At 37.2% G+C, this 20,615-nt stretch overlaps 1 protein-coding gene and 1 long non-coding RNA gene across 6 annotated transcripts; both read right to left on the bottom strand.

Annotated features, from left to right (window-relative positions):
* Positions 1-2,190: 2,190 nt before the first annotated feature.
* On the bottom strand, positions 2,191-10,542 carry LOC104218719 (uncharacterized). Of its 5 annotated transcripts, XR_011406886.1 has the most exons (7): positions 9,562-9,842; positions 8,442-8,564; positions 6,894-7,347; positions 5,888-6,204; positions 4,797-5,131; positions 2,823-2,883; positions 2,191-2,675 (listed from the first exon to the last, which is right to left on the bottom strand). It is a non-coding gene; the product is annotated as an uncharacterized lncRNA (long non-coding RNA). The 5 variants fall into 5 exon arrangements; XR_011406883.1 differs by lacking the exon at positions 9,562-9,842 and adding an exon at positions 10,163-10,542 and having other exon boundaries at positions 6,894-8,564; XR_011406885.1 differs by having other exon boundaries at positions 5,870-6,204; positions 6,894-8,564; positions 9,562-9,853.
* A 2,420-nt stretch (positions 10,543-12,962) lies between these two features.
* Positions 12,963-20,615, bottom strand: LOC104218717 (uncharacterized). The gene is made up of 5 exons (XM_009769281.2): positions 19,431-20,615; positions 18,550-19,286; positions 18,377-18,466; positions 13,959-14,735; positions 12,963-13,552 (listed from the first exon to the last, which is right to left on the bottom strand). The coding sequence occupies exons 1-5, from the start codon at positions 19,540-19,542 to the stop codon at positions 13,418-13,420; spliced, it is 1,851 nt and encodes a 616-aa protein (XP_009767583.1). The 5' UTR covers positions 19,543-20,615; the 3' UTR covers positions 12,963-13,417.

Genomic DNA, 20,615 nt, shown 5'->3' on the forward strand with positions numbered 1-20,615 from the left:
CCCGCGAGATCTCCTCCCCCTGCATGTCTACTTTGGGACTACGGATCGGTATTCCGAGAGATCCCCCTGCACTTTTATATTGGAACTACAAGACTGCACCCGGTAGATTTTCCCTGTATTGAGTATTTACATTTGGGACTACGAATCGGTATTCCGGGAGATCCCTTCGCATTATGAGTTGGATTACGGGACGGTATCCCGGGAGATCCACTGGATATTTATATTTGGGACTACAGGACAGTATCCTGGGAGATCCCCCGGTTGTTATCTCTGTGTTGAGCTGTATTTATTTCTGTGCTTACTCTGCCTCTGTAGTAATTGTTGTTGTTCTTCATATCCTGTGTTACTTTTACTGTTGCACTTACTTATACTGATTTGTTCTACATTGTTAAACCTTGTATTTCATTTAACCTCAGTAGGGGCCTGACCTTCCTCGTCACTACCCGACCGAGGTTAAGTTTGGCACTTACTGAGTACCGTTGTGGTGTACTCATGCCCTTTCTGCGCATGTTTTTCATGTGTAGATCTAGGTACTTCGACTCAGTCCTATCACCCTTGAGGCGAGACGACTTTTCCAGAGACTTCGAGGTATATCTGCTGCGTCCGCAGACCGAGGAGTCCTCTCTATTCTCTCTTTAAGTATTAGCCCTTCTGTATTTTCTTTTGTTAGACACTCTGGAGTTAGATATTTGTAGACATCCAAATGCTTGTGTTTTCATGAGATTCCGGGTTTTGGGAAATGTTGTTAGATTCGAGAGTTTGTATTGTATATGTCGAGCGGCATCGTAAACATTATTTCATTTTGTTATTCTGGTTTTTAATTATTTCTTCCGCAAATTATTTATTTCCGCATTTGTTAGGCTTACCTAGTCGTAGAGACTGGGTGCCGTCACGATAGTTCACGGAGGGCGAACTGGGGTCGTGACAATAGGCATGTTATTTTGGTATTCTCTTTTAGGTGTTATAGGAAACAAATGAGAATTACGTAGACAGAGCTTTCAGATACACAAATAAGGTACGTTAGAATGCAGACTGTTTGCTCTATATAACCCAAACTTGCATCCTATGGGAAATGAATACCTAAGATTTCATTTTCTCAAATGACATGGAGTGCTAGAGAGATATAAGCTTACTGTTTTACACGCTTAGATTTCCGAGATTCTGAAAAACCAATGAAATATCATATAAGTAAATTATGTAATTCTACATCTATTAGCATGTTCTGATATTGAAAGTAAGATTTTGCCGAAGGTTCAGGCAAAAAAAATTGTGGGCGAAGATTTTGAAGAAAACTCGAGTCGCAAAAAGAACACAGCTTTGCAGATCAAGAGCAACAATGTGTATCAACTTTTTCCCATGATAAAAAAATAGAAATATTTACTGGTTGAAAGAACTCCATTTCTAATCATTAGATGTTTGCTTCATTCTTGATTACTTTTCAATAATTGAGATTCAGACCGGGAAAATGTGAACTTACCAACTTCAATGTTAGATTTGAACCATGTGATGCAAAAAAAAAAAATCTGCCTTTGGGATTTTGATGATACCCAAGATAGAACCGATCCACAAGCACAGACCAACCAACATAAAACTTTTTGAAGAGAGGTCACTATCGTTCTGCTTAAGATATCAAATACAGGAATTAGTAAGAGAGAGAATAAACATGTAGAGAGAGAGAGAGTGTGTTCTACCATACACCGAAGAAGTGAAGAATGAAGGAGAAGAGAATAAAACTCAAAGTGGAAGAAAGATGTCCTATATACAAACAAATATATATATAATCATCTATTAAACAACAGAAAAGGGACAGCCACCGAAAATTGCCTAAAGGTACAAGTAACAAGAGTAGAGTTGAGCCCAAACGCTACCATATTCAAAGTCGACTAGAAAAACTCGTGCGAAATATATGTACTGGATATAAGTAAATGGTACCGTACCCTCAAAGTTGCTCAAGTTTTATAAACAAGGAATGGCAGATCTTAAAGATCACAACTTTGAAAAAAATTCAGGGATAAAAACAATAAGGATTTTATTGATTTGCTGCATACATACAGTGGATGTATGAAGTTGCACGAAGACATATTTGGCTCATGGGTAAAACTTCAAGTATCAACAAATTGCAAAAAATAATTTACATAATTCACATCACAGTAATTACACCAAAAAACAGATTCACAAAACACCTAAGCATAAGGTCCGAAAAAGGTGACGTAGACCCCTTAAAGGATCTTTGATTCCTCTCCATAAGGTCCAAAAAATGCAGCTTGGGACAGAAAGTCCAGAAAGTAATAAACATCATTTACATGAATACATCACAGTAATTACACCAAAAACATATTCATGAGACAACTTGCGGTACAGGTGTTACAGCCCCCACAAATTATCTTTGATTCCTATCCATAGAGTGCAAAAACTACAGCTTGGGACAGACTGTTATAGCCATCTAATTGAGATTAAAGTACAATATCAAGCTCGAGATGTTAGAAGGTTCAAAAATCAGTAGGTGCAGGAGCTGCTATTGAATCGATCTTCGATTACTGGATTTTTCTGCACTCCCCAATAGCTCCAGCTAATAGAAACGTGCTTCAAGCTGTAAGACATAACACACTGCAAACCAAGAAGGTTTAAGAATATATACCCGTGGTGTGTCGTGGTAGCCATTCTCATATTCAGAACTGCATAAAATAAGACGTTGGAAAGTGAGAACAACTTCGAATTTGCATATAACAGAACAAGCAATCATGGGAAAGATGAACAACAATTCTGACTCCCAAAGAAAGGAGCAAAGAAAATATAATCGAGGAAGCAATAACAACAATTACCTAGTGTGACATAATACCGTACTGTGTTTTCGTGCTGAAACTAACTTAACAAAGCAATCTCCTGCACAAAAGAATGGGGGGAAATGCAAATGAATGAAACAAGAACTAATGAAGCATCTCAATTCCTCAACAGGTCTAGTCCCTAAATCCCTATACTAAATAGGAAACTTATAATTGCAATCATGCCACATTAGCTCTTTCACTTATTATATGCATTCTATCAAGCACATAAGAGTAGCTGAGATATACCGTTCTTAGAATTCACAAATCTTGTTGACAACCCAAAAAGAGATAGACAAAAAACAAACAGCATGCACAACTACCAAGTACCAACAATAGAGTTAAAAAGAAATCATAGAAGGATGGTGCTTCCCATGGCTTCAGGAATAAATTATAGTGATCACAGATTGGGTAGTAGGTCAATAGTGAGTCAAACAAAAAAGTCCATATTACCAATCCACTCAACAAGGGACAGATTGAGGAGATGGGCTACCTAAATGGATATTCATCTTATTCCTGGCTGCACATAGAAGGCTACTAACAAGGGACAGATTGAGGAGATGAGGCTGCTTGGAAGATACTACCTGCCCACTGTGTCACACAGAAGAAGAAACTATCGATCACCTATTCCTCGAATGTTCATTCTCAACACAAATATGGGCAGCAATGCTCGAATGGTAGAGGGTTCATAGACAGGTGATGACGTGGGATCAAGAATTGGAATGGGCTGAACAACACTGTAAAGGTAGAAGTTCCAACGCTGAAATTTACAGGATGACACTAGCTAGAAGCATATACTATATATGGCAAGAGAGGAATGCACAAATCTTTCAAGCAACACAGAGGAATGCTGAAACAAACACTCGACTGGTAACACAGCAAATACATTGTCGAGGGAATTTGAAGCAATGATTGAAGAGTAGGTTACTAGAGTTAAACTACTATCCTATTGTTCATATAGATATGTAAAAAGGTAGTTATGAATAGAATAGGAGTAGTGGGAAAAGAATAGATGGCTGAATCTGGGACTTATGTCCAGATCAAGCTATAAAGAGAATCAAATGTGTAAATATTACTTTGGTAAATAAAATTGTTTAGTTACAAAAAAAAAAAAAAAATCCGCTCATACATTGGAACAGCCTCTCTACCCTCTTCGGGGTAGGGGTAAGGTATGCGTACACTCGACTCTCTCCAGACCCCACTAGTGGGATTTTACTGGGTATGTTGTTGTTGTTGTACTCATACATAGGAAGGGGTGAGCCCAAAGATAATGTACTAAACTTGTGCCTAAAGGGGCTCTTGTATAGCTCATCAGAGGTCAATGAACTTATAATGACCAGGGGTCAACAAAACGTAAAGTAGAGCACCGTAAGATTTTGTCTTTATACATACTATATATTTTCTTTAGATTTTTCCTCTGTTAGATACTGACAGGGTAAGGGGAAAAACTTGATTATATGGAATGAGTTTTTTGAACTAATTTTCAGATGTTATAAATAATTGACTAGAAACGTTATAAAAACTTATTCAGTTAAAACAGGACATGTTTTACTTTGTGGAGATCATTATTACATTTTATGTAGGAGTTTCCGTCATTATCTGCAAATTGTTTTTGACTTTGTGATAGTGTTCCTATATTGTATTAGAAAAACTACTCTGTCCCTCCCAAAAATAATGACTTGGTTTTGATTTCGAAGGTTAACACTTGTAATTTTGGTGTGAGCTTGGACATCAGACTTAAATTTCTGAGACATTTATACAAATATACTATAAATCAAAATCTTTTATAGTTTAAAACACTTAGGATATTTGACAGATTATAGTCACAGTAAAAGTTGTTTGATTTCCCAAATTGTAACAGCATATATGAAATAGCATAAGAACAGTATTAAATTGCAAGGAATGTAAGAAAGCTGATATGCAATTTAGGAAATATGCCAACGAAAATGGGACAACAATAATTATTTACTGTACCTTTGTTCCTCTCCATAATTGACATAGTGATATCCGTGTGAGTCGAAGATGAACAAGTCTATTGCGTTCAAAATTCGATGGAAGTGATTCTGAAGGATAGCGATCCCAGACAAACCAACACAAGTTGTTGGACAAATAATCAACAGAGCCATCAAGGCAACTCACAACATCCATCACATTATCTGTCAGTCATCGCGAATCAAAAAGGATCATCACATTATCTATGTGCAACATCTGTTTGATCCATGATGAGTTCATAGAATTTTCATGGCCCTCTGCTAAAGAATAGTTTTTGGGGGACGACGAATCCAGATTGCCTCCATTGCTTTGGCCCCCTGCTTAAAAGATAACAAAGTATAATTTCAAACGCAGTACAAGGATCCCTCTGCAAATATAAGTACTTTCACTCCTCACGATGCCCAATTCCTTTTTACTTTCTTTTAGTTATATTTCTACTCTATAATATCAAGGTTAAACTTTACTATTGCACGAGCAGTTTCTCGAGGAGCGCCATTGGAAAATTTAAGGTACCGTATTGGTTAGGTCCTTTTTTAAGAAAAATGTTGCTCAACAGATGAACTATTTCGCTAAGCAATTAATTACACAATTCTATTTTCTAAAGAACATTTTCTCAGAGGTTCTTCAGATTCAGAGTCTTTTAAGTTTTTTTTTTATCAAGTGATAGAAGGAATTCGTCTCTTTAGCTTCGCTAGGTAGGGGTAAGGTTTGTATACACACTACCCTCCCCATACTCCACATGTGTGAATACACGGGGTTTGTTATTGTCGTTGTTGTTGATAGAAGGAATTCCTAATTAAGACATGACCAATAAATTTGTCATGTACTTTCGTTCTAATTCAATGATAGAACTCAATGAGTATCTTCAATGCGCCATACTGCTACATTCAGGATCTTTTGCATATTCACCACATATTTACCCATATCATGTATCAAATCATGCATTCTACTGGTTACCAAACCAACCAAGATCCCCTGCTAAGTAATCCAATTGGTGTGTGTGATCTATGTCATCAGACACAAATAGGAACCTTCTTAAAAGGAAGTCTACTCACTATCATGCACTTCCTTACCGACATTCATCTTTCTCCCTTAACAGTTTACCAAGAAGGGCATTTTGCAATGAGCGCACACGCTATGCCTGTATTCTTTAACATCTCCACGGAAACAAGAAGCTTCAAACTGGCTCGTGCAACTGCCGTATTCCCTATTCCTCCCATGCCCCAGATACCAATAATTATTTTGAATGTCATCAGTTTTCATCCATAGCAGGTTTCACTTGCTCTAGATGAGCATCTATACCCACAACATCTTGGGAGGACGACAAAAGAAGTTTGCTCAATGAAGAAATTTTGCCGACAATCCACTAATAATGCTCTCTGATTCGATCCTACAACAATAAGAAGATTGTTGATACAAACAAGAATGAAAAGAATTAGAAGTATTTGTATTACTGGCACACATAAATAAAGGAAAACGTCATTCAGGATTTCGACGGAAAAAATCATGCCTTCCAATACACATTAACTTGTCTATTTTGACAACTCCTACTACGCCTCAGTTCCAAACATGTTGGGATCGGCTATATGAATACTCACTGACCATGTTACACCATATAAACTCAACTCAAGCCAATATTACACAAAACAAAAACAACAACGACCCGGTAAAATCCCACAAGTGTGGTCTGGGGAGGGTAGTGTGTACGCAGACCTTACCCCTACCCCGAGGGGGTAGAGAGGTTGTTTCGGATAGACCCTCGGCTCAAGAAAACGAAAAGAGACAATATATTAGTACCATCAACAGAAACCATAGAATGACAGAAAAATCAAAGGCACTGAACAAAATTAAGCTGGAAGCAAATATATAGACAGATATGAATTACATCACAACATATTTAACATACAAACTACTGAAATATTACAAGCAAAGAAAGGAATTATGAAGCCCTAAGTCACTAAAAAGATGAAACATTTTGAAGACTACCATAAACAAAGCCTAAGCTCAACTGAAATTACTACAAACATTCATCATCATCATTTCAAAAAACTATTCGGGCTTAAGAGTGTCCGACTTTACCTTTGAGCTATGGTTGGGGACTGCCAGTGCATAGCAAAGACAGCATTGCATACATCCCTGAATATTAAGAGGACTTGTTTCTCCTCAAAGAAGCCAGCTCCTCGGTTCTCAAGGACACTGACCAAGGATTTCTCACAATATTCCATAACAAGGAGAGCTTCCTTTGTACGAACCATATCCAAGAAGGTATGCGCATTTAGTGTGACAATATTAGCATGACCCTTGAGCGATTTCATCACTGAAATTTCTTTCAGTACTAGATCAAGTGATTCTTCATCATTAACAATAATATGCTTTAATGCATACTGCTTTGAACCATGTAGTACATCTCGGGCAATAAACACAAGAGAATCCGCCTACTCCAATTGCATTGCGCACATGAACTTTGAGACTGCCAATATCAATGGTGCGACCTTCAAGCCCAGCCTGTTCCTTGGGCAAAAAAGGCTTGAATCTCCACATCATAAACAAATTATATCAGAAACAAAAAAAAACACTAAGAATCATGGCAAAGATAAGAGATTTAGCTAATTAAACAGTCGAATTAAAATCTCTTCGTAGTAAAGTGAACCAGCTGTACAACCAATATGAAAAACATAGTGTTTGGAGTTCTCCAAAAACTGAGTTTGCAAACCCAGGTTTTGAGTTTTGGAAAAAGTGTTCCTTTGACTTGTTTCCAGAACAAATATAACTTTATGTGAAGATTTCCAAACTGAGTTTTCCAAATCTCTCAGTTTTTGCAAACACACCCAAACAAACACTTTTCTCAAGGTTTAAAGCTGAGTCTGCAAACTCAAGTTTCGGAAAACCTCAAAGAAACGCCACCTTACAAACTTTTGATTATCCTAAAATGGATACCGATAACACTGCAGATATTTACATTAGAGAGGCACAAACAACGAGATTACCACAAAAACTTCACTCCTACAAATGCAACAAAAAGTTGTTGAACATTTTCCAGAGATGGATATTTTCTTCTATTGGCGTGAGGAGGGGGAGGAATGTGGTCAAAATGTGAACTTCCATAAAATCAGGAATAACAAACTAGTATAATTACAAATTTAGACCATGTTTAATAAGCTAATCAGATAAATGAAATAGGCATGCACAGGAGCTGCAGGTCTTTGAATCAGATAAATATTTCTGAAGACACATAGGAAAACTCAAGAGCCTTGACCAATCAGAAAAGAGTCCTACTTCACTAATATATACTCTAAGGCCCTGCTACACTGTATTATTGCTGACAAATGTCGGATGGTTTATCCAATACCAAAAATAAACTTTAATGTAAAGAGATATTTATGGTAAAAGAACATTATCATGGAGAAATAATCAAGGAATCTATCCACAAATCAACCATTAGATTCTGATCTCCATCATATGCCTGAAAGATTTTGATTAGGACCACTATGACATACAGACAGAAAACAAGCAGCTTTTTAGTGATCAATTTTTGCATTGGACTGCCACAATGAATGGTGGAACTCCAACATTAAAGACAGTACAGAGATTCATGAATACAATGACACCCACTCTATCCAGTACAACCTGTGTGTTACAATAATTATCACCCTGATTGGTTTGCCTCTGTCCTTGTTTTTCTGGAGTTCAGGTGTAGTCTATTGAATGTGCCAAGCGTGATCAAATGGTAGGTTTCTTCTTTCTTCTTTTCTGAATAGGTGGATAAAATTGGTCATTAAATGGCAATAACAATCAGAAGAGATGTCTAAACCTGATTATTTTGCAAGTAATGAAGAGAAACATATCAAAATTAACGAGTACACAAGCATGCCATTTCTAGCATAAATTTGCCTCTATAGCACCCAATTAGCCTCCAAACGCACAAACATGCCATTTCCGTGAAGATTAAAGTCAATCACATAAAACATAGAAAACTTCAAGGTTACAGTACTACACTTCTATCGAAGTTTTTCAAATTAGTGAACTTCTTTGTTATTTTACTTTCTCCATGATTAATTTCATAAGATTTGTTTTCATAAGAATACAATATTTGCTTGTCTAGATTTTTGTTCTTTTTCACAGGTCCAACAAATTCAAACTGCTGCAAACTGTTAAATCCTAATGGTTTCTGCTTAATTGCACAAACTATGAAACTGCAGATCAAGGCGAAATAAATACTGTTTCAGTGTACTCTCTGATGCAGTAAGCTTTCAATCCTGACCATCTACTAAAACTTTAGCTCCTTAAGAAAACATTCGTAGCACTAACCCCTACATGCTTTCAAAATTGCAGGACATTTCTCATTGACAACATGAAATGCCAAAAATGTAGTGTAGATATAACTTGTATGCTTCACCTTAAGAAATATTTAAGTTAAATAAATTGGATATATAAGTTCCAAGATATTAATGTCTTATCAGGCAATGGATCCAAACTTCCCTTAAAAGATTATTTATCTTTAAACAAAATAGTAAGCTAGCAGATCCATTTCCACCCAAGAACAGCTCCACGATATCAAATTTTGGTCAAGCAAATAAATCAGGCCATTCATATTAACAATCAAACGCAGATTTCATAGTATTCTACACGAACCAATTGAGATTGAATAAACATAATTTGCAGTAGTAAAACATTGATATTCCAAGAATCAATCAACTTATCTGAAAAAACTGAACACTACCCAATTGCAGTAAATCCAAGAACTTACCAAAATTGGTGTAAAAATTCTACCTTGATTATAAGTAATCAAGAAAACAAGCCACCGCAGATCAAGAAAACAGAGAAAATTTCCTAAAGTGACTGCATTTAAGCAGCAGCTTTTGATGTAAAATTGGTTAGATCTGAGAACAGGGATTTGGGTTCTTGGGATTGCTATTGAGATCTAAGAAAAGTGTATAGTAATATTGGGGAGGGGTTTCGATAGATCGCCGTATACAAAACAAAAACAATAATAATAAGTATTAAAGATTCTTTATATTTTCTATTGATGTATAAATCTCTAAAACGCTAAAAAACTACAAGAATAGTATAGGATGTAAAATAAAAGTGCTCACTTGACTAAAACATATTCTCAACTAATAGATCTTTTTCTTCCATTATGAATCCCAAGAGATTTGCTAACTCCTATTAAAGCATAGAGCGTCTCTGTTTAACATCAAAATAACAATTAATTATTAAATTTTTCCCTCATGTTAGATCCAAAAACTCAGTTGAGTTAGTGCTGATTTTGTTTAATTAATTCATTTCGAAGTGTTCTAAGCAAAAATGGAAACATTATACCAATTAATGTGTTTTTTAAACTCGCCGACCTGTGAATATCACAGCCTTTCAGGTTGGCCACTTGAGTTAGAGCAGTTCTCCATCAAAAGGTTTCAGCAAAGCTAGCATCAAAAGTTCATACAAGGTACGTGTAAATGTTTTGCCAGTTATATCATATTAGAAGGTCAGCAAAACATTTACAAGTCACCTGTACGAACTTTTGACAACTAGGAGAAATTTAAGAGACTGAGAAACGGCGATTGAGCTAAACTATCGATTTGGTAAGCACAGATCTGGAGGAAGAAATTGTGTTTGAGTTCTGACGGACTATATATAGTAATTCTATACAAATAACAAGTAAATGTTTTTCGAGTATCTTCGCCTCTAAAACTTCATTAGGATTAAGGAAGAATGAAGATACTCGAAGAACATTTACAAGTCAGCTGCATAGGGAAATTTGATAAGAGACTAGAAAATGGCGATTGAGCGATACCATTGATTTAGCTAGGGTTTGAATATATATATATAGACGTGAGCGAGAATGACTATAATACCCTGTATTTCACTTGCGTAATCCACCTTAGTATGTACACAATAGACAGCTAAATGTACAAGCCAATGAGGCGACTCAGATTTTCCTATTGATTTACTCGTGTTTCTAGTCTAGTTTTTATTTTGACCAAATACATATACAGCCAATTCAACTTGACACCATTTTTCATTTTGACACTCTATCTCTATCTTGTTCTATTTTGACCCTCCAACTTTATCTTGTTTGTTCCATTTTGGCCCTGCAATTTTATTTCTTATGTTCCACTTTAACACAAAAGCTGGAACAATTGCAAAAAATATAGCGCGTATGTATATACAAATCTGAGGTGTAATAAATATTCAATTAAATGTTGTCACCTGGTTTTTTCATCAATGTCAAACGGGTTAATACTAAAATACTTGAACCCGACCATTAGCTGAAACTTTACTCCACAATAAGTTGAAGATTGTAAATATGTAGGAAAACATTGGGAAAATGTAATATTTGATTAATTTATTTATGACTAACAACAGTTGTACTAGGACTTGACTTTATTGTAATTGAAAATAACTACCAAAAAACACTTAAATCTTATCCTTTTTGCTCTCTTTTTTTCCCTTAATGTAGACTTCAAAATTATTCTCCATCCCCCACATTGTGTGTCATTTTTATTATCTCATCATTTTTTCCGAGACACAAATAGGAAAGTAACTATCCCTCTCCCCCGGTTGTGGTAATCTTGTATCATTTTTTATTATCTCACTTTTAACCAGGATTGATTTTAAAGTGGAGTTGAGTTTACATACGGCAATAAAATATCAAGACATGTTACTTTTCTCAATGTGAAAATTTCTAAAATGAACAATAATTGCTTTCAATTTAACTTCCAAAGTGGCATTCCAGTGAAAAGTAGTACTAATAGCTTGTGAGAAAAAAGGTATTAGCTTTTTTGGGTCATCCGAAGACTGTAAGGTTGAATTGGGACAGAAAACCATCATTAGCCGGCCAACAAACAAAACGAGTTCTCGTTCACGGAGCTTTGACCAGGGAGAGGAGGACCCTTCCCATACTTGTTGAGTTTAACCACTAAGTTCGGGATGGATTGGTATGGTTCCTAAGCATACATGGAGAGAAAGGATGAAGGCATTACTTCGCTCATACAAGAGCTATGCTGGTTATATATGCGAGAAATTTAATGATTATACTGGTCGAAAGGTTTCTAATGAATCTGCTAATTGAGCTTCTAGATTAATTCAAAAGGTAGAAAAGAATAAGCTTGAATCAGAAGCATCGAATGAAAGGTTCTTTCCAAGAGCATCTGTCATTGACTCAGCTACTGTTGCCGGACGAGATTCTATCTTTTCCTTGTAGTCCACAGGAAGGGAAGCTCATTCCTTGGATGGATCTTTGGTATTGCTGGGGGAGATTGTTGTTCCCTTTTACCAGCTCTCCCAGTCAACAACCTGCTAACCCAAAACTTGCAAGCAAGTGAATTTGAAAACAGACTCTTTAAAGAGAGTTAGAAAAGTCGATCCGTTGTTTCCTTGCAGCGGGGGATCCTCCTCTTATAATTCACAAGCGGTGCAAAATACTGGAAACTTTATAGCCAGAGACCAAGTTGCCTTTGTACACAATCAAGTTACGTGATATCCTTAATTTCATCATTCATTTACCTCCACAACGAAATCCATTTTTCTATTACGCAAGTAGGGATCACATCAGTCATTGGTCGATAGGCCTACAGGGGTCTGCCTAATAACAAAGCAGAAGGACTAGTGAACCTTCCTCGGAGTGAGAAGAAATAAAGTTCCATACCCCTAATATCTTTACTCCATTGAGGTGTCAATCGTCTGTCCAGAAAGACATTCTCAATTGAGAAGAGGAGAGCAATTTTGAATGGGAAAAAGAAAAGAGACCGGCACTTTCAAGGTTAAAATGCAACTTGAATCCATTTACCTTCTGTTTTTATTGCAATTTTAATACTTAAACAGAACCTGGATAGTGTAGTTTTCTTTCAAAAGATTCAACACCATTAAGCAGTATTAACCCCTCATTACCTGCTTAAGAAAATCAGTCAAAAGGCATTTTACATTATTTCCAACTCTAAGAAAACCGATCAATCACTGTGAAGGAAAATACATGCTCCAACAACAGAGCCACCAGTCAAAGCACTTCAACAGAAACTATGCACGCTGTAATCTCCCAAAAGGCATCTCCCTACCCGTCACTGCCACCTACTACATCCATCAAACTGCTCTAAGAAGTGAGCCTATTGCAATTGAAAATATTAATATCACAAAAGAAACTTAGCCAAACAGTTAAAGACAAAAATATAGATAGGATTATATCAACACGAGCTTTGCGATTACGACTGAAAAGAAAATTCTATAATGAACTTTGCAATTTTCCTTCTTCCCCGTAAAATTGACCAAAACAACGTAAAACCTTCTCTTTCCTTTTCAATTGATACTGGAAAGGAAAAGCACAAAAAATTTCCAAAAAGAAGCAATTTGCCCAGCATCATCCACTGCAGACTAACATTTTCCTAAACTCTACTTATAAAACGCTACCCTTTGATACCTTAGCTTACTTTTGAGCCAGTAGGACACCAGCAGACTAACTTATTTCTCTTCTCTGAACTTCAAAATTCCAAAAGCCACCCTCCACTTGTTAACATGCATCAGAGATGCTCCAAAACAAAATAGATCACAAAAAGAAGAGATGTATCTCTTGACAAACCCAATTGTATGCATCCATACGTGCGAAATTATATTCAAGCATCAGATTCAGAAGAAGTCGACTCGGAAGAAGCAGGTCCACGATTAGTAGCAACATGCATCTCAGGCAGCATCAAACACTTTGGCTGGGCACCTTTGTACACCTTCAAGGAAGGCTTCAGTTTCATATACTGCAAAAGTAGGGAGTTAAGTCAAACACAGTCTGAAGGGAAAACAAGCTTTATTTTTCAGTGTAGTTTCTGACTTAAATTTTGAGCCCCCCACCCCCAAAAAAAAAGAAAAAATAACGCCAATGGTACAACTCTGCTCCAAATTTACATAAAGAAAGTGCGTCTCAGGGGCAGACCACAAGACCAACACCAGAACCACATAGCATCTATTAAGAATTTTAGAACAAAACTTACTTTCTGTGGGTCATGTTCAGGTACATATGCCATGAACATTCTCCACGAAACCTCACTAGTATCAAACTCGCAGGCAAAACAACTTAATCATGGCTTATCTTTTAACATAACTAATCTAACACTGGAAGTATCTCTTATCATAATATAGAAACCAGCAAGTAGAGTTGGTTACCTCCTGATAAAATGCATTAATTTCTTCCTCTGTCAGGCCTTCGTCTTCCCCAGCATTTTCATCCCAACCAAGAGAACGTAGGAAAGCAGCCTCTTCCTCATCTGGATATAGCGCTCCATTTATGGATGAGTTGTTCTCCTCAATACCATTATGGCTTTGAACATGGTTCTGAGATTCATGAGTGTCTCCATTGCTGGTTCTCTCACTTCCATTTTCAGAAACACAAGGACTCAATGAGGCACTATCCTCATCTTTAGTTTTAATACCAGATTGCTCACTACTGTCAGATGAAGCCATACCAGAGTCTGAAAGGACAGTAGAAGAATTTAATGAAGTCTTCTTCCTCATTAGATTGAAAAAATCACTCCTGCTTTGGGCTTGAGACAGAGAAGATCTCTTCTCTGCAGTAGATCGTGCTTTCAGCGACAATGTAGCAGCTTTAGATTCAAGGGAAGTCACCCTCGAAGTTGGACTGGTCAAAGCAGGAGCCGAAGGAGCCACTGCAGGAGAGCAATTAGCTAATCTACCGCCAGTATTGTTAGCTGGATTCAGTGCTTCTTTTGATAAAGAGGTGACACCATTTTCCCGTCCTGGCTTCAGAACCAGAAGAGTTTTGCCATGAGAGGTAGCTGGAGCTTCCGATCTGACTTGTCCACTACGGGGCTGATTTGCAAGTTGAGTGGAAAAAGGTTGTTGCATACTCTTAGCTAAGCCAACCATCTCATTTGCCCTAGCTGTGGCTTTTGGTTGCTTAGATTTATCAGCAGAACTGGAAACCTGGAAACAATTACTTCCCATTAACATGGATATCAACTATCAATCAAGCACAAACCTTTGAACATAAATTCTATATCCAAATACTAGAGGAAGATACAACTAAAATGGAAAATAAACAGATTCTTCAACAATATTCATAAGCAAGATGGATTCCAACCTTTTTCCTTTCGAGTAGACAGTCTGCTGTCTTTTCTAAGTAAAAGATGCATAAAAGCTACACTACACTACAACACACACACTCTCTCTCCCTCCCTCCCTCCCTCCCTCTGTGTAAGAAAGAAAAAGCTAAAATGTAGCTACCAATTTGGTTCCTTGAGTGCCAGAGAACAAGCAATTTGTGGAAAAAGCAGTAAACAGTGCATCAGAAATAATACCCTTCACAGTAACAACAAGTGCTACAGAACTGCTAGGACCCAAGTACAGGTGAATGATTATGCCAGAGAAGGAACCATCATGGTACTTTACAACGACAAAAAACATACATACAGCAGGAAATGTGAACCATTGGCCAAGAGAGGTGCACAGAGAAACATCATCACTGCATTAAACTCCGAACAATTATATACGTTTTTTAGTTGCTTCTTTTGTTTTCCACATGAAATAATACTCGCATAAGTTATGCTGGAATCTACTTATTATTTTATGCAGGGTAGAATATAGAATAAGAATACAGGTAAAGTAATACATGGATTGAACAAAATTTGACAAAAAGCTCCTCACACTCTTTAGATTTAATTTGTCTTTTCCTTGAAAATACTAATCCATGCATTGTTAATCCATGCATAAGTTGTCTTCGAACCAAACGACCCCTTAGTGCGTTAAGCTTTAGAGGAGAGAAGGCACAATATAGGTACCAGAATTAGCTGAAGATGTGATTCCTTTATGTTTGTTCTCTAATATTGCTTTTCCAGTGAGATAGAACTAGGAAAGCACACTAGCTCCCAACAAAAGCACACACCCATCACAAACTCCTCTAAACAAGTTTTACATATTCATGGCAATACACTCCCTGAGAGGGTGGGAGCAAGAGGTTGGGACAGCATAATGTTACATAAACAGGTCAAACATAACCAAGTAACCATTTGAATTCTAGTACTACTATCTTTTGTAAGTGCCAAAAAATTATTAAAGAGACTAAATAATTCACCTGACCAATGAATGTGATCAACCACAAGGTTATGACATTAAATAGGGAACAATAAAAGTTCAAGTGCCATAATTTACACACAAATTCCAAGTTTTATTTAACATCATTCATGATCATTTACTATAAAACATTGGTTGTCCTAAAGATGAATTAGCAGCATTCCCCGGTTAATCAATCCCTCAAAAGTTTCCCCTACTGACCTTCCAGTAATTTTGCGTTCTAGTTTGTTTATTTGACAACTGTAGTTCACCATTTATTGGCCATTTTCCTTTGGATAGTTGCTCGGACTCTTCACTTTTGGTGTCGCACCCATGTCGACATGGCGTGGGTGTGGGCGTGGGTGTAGGATCCATACCGGATATGGTCAACCGATTTTGGATACTTTGACCAAAATAGATGGAGAAATTCAGGAAAGATATAATTATTTTTGAAATCAAAATAAAAGCTAGACTGAAATTGAAGAAATGGAATACCTTGCATATAAGAGATTTCTATGTTAGTCCTTTTTCTTTCATCTCCTTCTCGGAATATTTTTAAGTTTTCCAAATAATGTCTCATAATTTAGACATATTTTTATACCTCTACCTTTAGATATTTGAATTATTTTTAGCTGAATCCCAACACATGTATCCATACCTGGATCCATACCCCAGAATCTTAAAATTTAGATCATCAAGGATCCGACTTCTAGATCTGCACCCGTATCGGGCACCCGCACCCGAGCAACTTAGTAGCTAGGTATCTAGCTTCACCAGCTAAGTTGCTCTGACACGACAATTTAGGTGTCGCACCCCTATCGGCACGACATTAGTATGGGTGTGGGAATGGGATCCATACCGGATCTGGTCAAACAATTTTGGGTACTTTGACCATGATGGACGGAAAAATTCGAGACAAGATACAATTTGATTCCCGAATCAAACCCAAAACTAGGGTAAATTTGGAGAAATAGCATACCTTGTCTCGGAAATCAATCTTTTTCTTATCTACAACTTGAAAATAAAAAAGAAATCCACACTTTACAAGTTATATGTAAGTATTCCACAAAAAATATCATAATTTAGAAATATTTGTTGAATTACTTTAAGTCGGAAACCCCGCACCCGTATCCATACTAGGATCCGTATTCCCAAATCTTAGAATTTACATCTCAAAGGATCCGACCTCTAGATCCGCATGCGTGTCGGACACCCGCACCCGTGTCCGACCAACTTATTTCACCAATATAATATAATCGTCTACTGTACAAGCAACATCAGCAGGTGGATAAAACAAAAGGCAATCATAGACATGATTCTACTCAACGACCCAGCCAATACAATAATGTGTGGATCAAATACAATTAAAGGCAAAGTACAAGTAATAAAGACATTAAAAATTGACTATCACTTCAATCAAGGGCTTAAAAAACTTCAAAGAAAAATTAAAGAAGGACAAGGTCTATAGAGCAAGATAATGAATCACTGATTAGGGGATCATCTGGATAATAAATGGAGAAATAGGTCTACAGAGCAAGATAGTGAGAAACTGGTTAGAGGATTATCCAGATCATGAAGGGCAGCATTGTTTGTAAGTTAAGTAGAATTCAGATACTGAGAGGAGGCAAGTCTTTGACAACAAGAATGGGAAAAAAGAACCCTCGCACTTGTATCAAGGCATGTATTTGAACTATAGTTGTCACACAACTCCACACTTCCAATGATTCTTATTAATTACACTACTAATCATGGTTTATATCAATTTGTACAATGAAATTCCCACAACTTTTATTTATTATTCCAGGGTGTAACCACATCCTACAATCGACTAAAGCTAGTGCGTTGAAGATAAGCTCTTGTATGTGTTACCAGGAAATCTTGAATAGCTTAATGTTTCCTTATATCTTGAAAAGCTATATAGCCAACTGAGTTTCAATCCCGCTACATGCACTCCAGCAGCTCAAGGCATAAGACAATGTACAGGTCAAGATATTATGAACATGGAAAATGGTATATGTCAACAATGCGCGGACACCACACAACCGCCCAGCACAACCAAATAGCCTCTTTATATTGAATAATAAAATGGTTAATAGTCCATCAAGACTCATCAAAGACCTATAACCAGCACAAGTTAGTTGCACTTCTATTCACAAATGAGACCTACAGAAACTTGGCTATCACATTCATATCCGAAGCTTCCTGTGTCTTAATATATTCTATAATAACTTAGTCTGCTACAAAAGATTATTAGCATTCAATCCATAAGTGACGAAAAGAAAAGTTCAATAGAGCTAAATCAATGACCAACTGCAAAAGGATAAAAAACAGAAATGACTACGGAATTCTCAATTGTATCATGATTGTACTCCCCCACCAATTCTTTCTATAGCTGCATACAAACAAACCAATAAATGATAACCCCTATAGATGAAGTCATAAGGAAAAAAATAAGTCCCGGTTAAATGCATTATTAAAGCATATGAGCATTGTGTGCATATAACATGATGTCGTACCAAGGCTTTAGGCGTTGAAGGTATCACAGGTATCAACTGTCTGGATTGCTTTATAGCTAATTCCTCCAGCCTCTGTGTCTTATCAGGGATCTACAAATGATCAAAACATACACACATGAACACCTCTTCCAAAATTATCAGAATAAGTAATAACTAGAAATTAAAAAAAATACCTGGGTGGTGGCACGGACACGTGGCGGTGCTTGTGACAATGCTTCAGCCATGTTAAGACTAGCCATCCCACTCGATGCGCTAGTTGTTGGAGCTGCAGCAATACTTTGTTGAGAAGCTGAGCTCCCCATACTGATGCTGCCAATTATAGGAGGCACCTCTGCCAATGCAGAGGTCCATTTATCAGCACCAAGCAAAGCTGAGTTTCCAATTGGCAAACTCTGAACTGCTGAGCTCAACCCAGGAGATGAAACTCTGGTGACTTGCCTTTCTTCAATCCCAAGAGAAGGGAAGTCTTTCTCAAATGTCGCCTTCTGGCTACCATTAAAACTACTTCCCCCAGAATGAATACCATTACCACTGTTATGGGTGCTACTAATACCACCTTTCAAATCCTCAGTCCTACGGGGCAAGAACTCGCCAGGTTTCCTGGACACCAGTGACTGAGAGCGCCTCAAGCTGTTCTTATCAACTCTAACGGCTAAAATATTCCCCAGAGGATCAGATGAGTCATGATCCCACAGATCAACGGTACCTGATCTTTCTTTCTCTCTTTCACGATTTTTATCACGATGACTTCTATTAAAGCTACTGTACGGATGCTTCGAACTAGTACCACTAGAACTACGCCTAGAATTCGACGATGAACTGCGATCCAAAAACACAGAACGTGGGCTATCTTTGTCACTAACACTCCTAGGAGATCTATTGCGAGAAGACAGCGTGGATAAAGTAACATCTGCAGCAAAAGTAACACAAATGTGCAAAAATGTTTACTTAAAGTTAATTAACAAAACTAACTACTACCATTCAGCTCCATTTAAACACGCGCTTATAGTTAATTAAAACTGAAAACAATTCAAAGCAGCTGACAGTTAATTACCTGAATGCAAAGAAGAGGATGCAAAGTGGGGACTTGAAGAGCCACCACCCCCAGTAACACTTCCAGTACTTCTCAACCATTCTGGAACTAATGCTGGTTCACTCCTTTCCATGGGCGCCGTAGAACATGATCAGATTACTCTACAACAAGACTTTATTACAACTCACTTTTTCTCCTTTCTGAACCCAATATGTCCAGAACGTTTACCCTGCCTATCCAACCATTTGCGTAAACAACCACATTACATTAGTCAATCTAAAATTCCCCAAAAGAAATCAACCATGCACTTTTGCTTTCCTCTATATATTTGAGGCAAATTTACCTCTCTATCACAATCCTGCCTTTGGCTTACTAATTCGAAGCCAGCCCAATAAACACCAATAAAGGGTTTTCCAATCTTAATACCCACGTAATTTTCCAAAACGAAATGAACAAAATTCAAGTACCTATAAATCAAATTTCTTCTGTTACTCCATCTCTTTTACCAAAAGAAGATGGATTATCAAACAATTTGAGCAATTATCAGACTATCATTGCAATTACAGAAGAAATACCCCTTTTCGGTTTCCACAACAAGATTTCAACGAGTAATGAACCAAACAGAACCTAAAACTCACCGACCCACCATGCCAAATGGGGAGTTAATTCACAAATTCACAAACCCTAGACCCGCAACAACTTCCCCCAACAAAACCTAGGTTTTCTACAACACCAACCCAGATATTACACAGCAAAAATCACCCACATAATCCAAAATTAGAACATTAACAAACTGATTGTTACGGATTATGAGAAAAATAAAAGCAGCGAGCGATTAAGAACCGAATAAGATCCTCAACAAAACCCTAACCGCTCTAAAATAACGCCAAAACCAAAACTCTTAATATACGCGAAATATATTTCCGTTTTGGCCTGGGGGGTGGGGGTTGGGTGAATACCAAATTATCGACAATAGATGGTGAATTGTTTGTTCTCAATATGTAATAAGCGCAGTATTAAACGAAAGGCGTGAGACAGAGAGAGAGGCGAACAAGAGAGGGAGAGAGCAGCGAGAGTGGGTTCGAGAAGAGAGACTAGGGCAAAAAACAATAAGGAGACTGTGGTTATGGTAATGTGTGTATATTAGGGTAGAGATATAGATTGTAGTGCTTGTGCCGTTGTGCGTGTGTATGTATGTACACACAA

Source organism: Nicotiana sylvestris, chromosome 4 (assembly GCF_000393655.2).
Source record: "Nicotiana sylvestris chromosome 4, ASM39365v2, whole genome shotgun sequence".
NCBI lineage: Eukaryota > Viridiplantae > Streptophyta > Magnoliopsida > Solanales > Solanaceae > Nicotiana > Nicotiana sylvestris.

Bases quoted from the DNA above. Each gene is read 5' to 3' on its own strand.
- LOC104218717 (XM_009769281.2), bottom strand. From the start codon at position 19,542: ATGGAAAGGAGTGAACCAGCATTAGTTCCAGAATGGTTGAGAAGTACT. The intron at 19,287-19,430 runs GTAATTAACTGT...CTTTTGCTGCAG, and splicing joins ATCCTCTTCTTTGCATTCAG to ATGTTACTTTATCCACGCTG. The intron at 13,553-13,958 runs GTAACCAACTCT...CTACTTTTGCAG, and splicing joins TTAATGCATTTTATCAGGAG to TATATGAAACTGAAGCCTTC.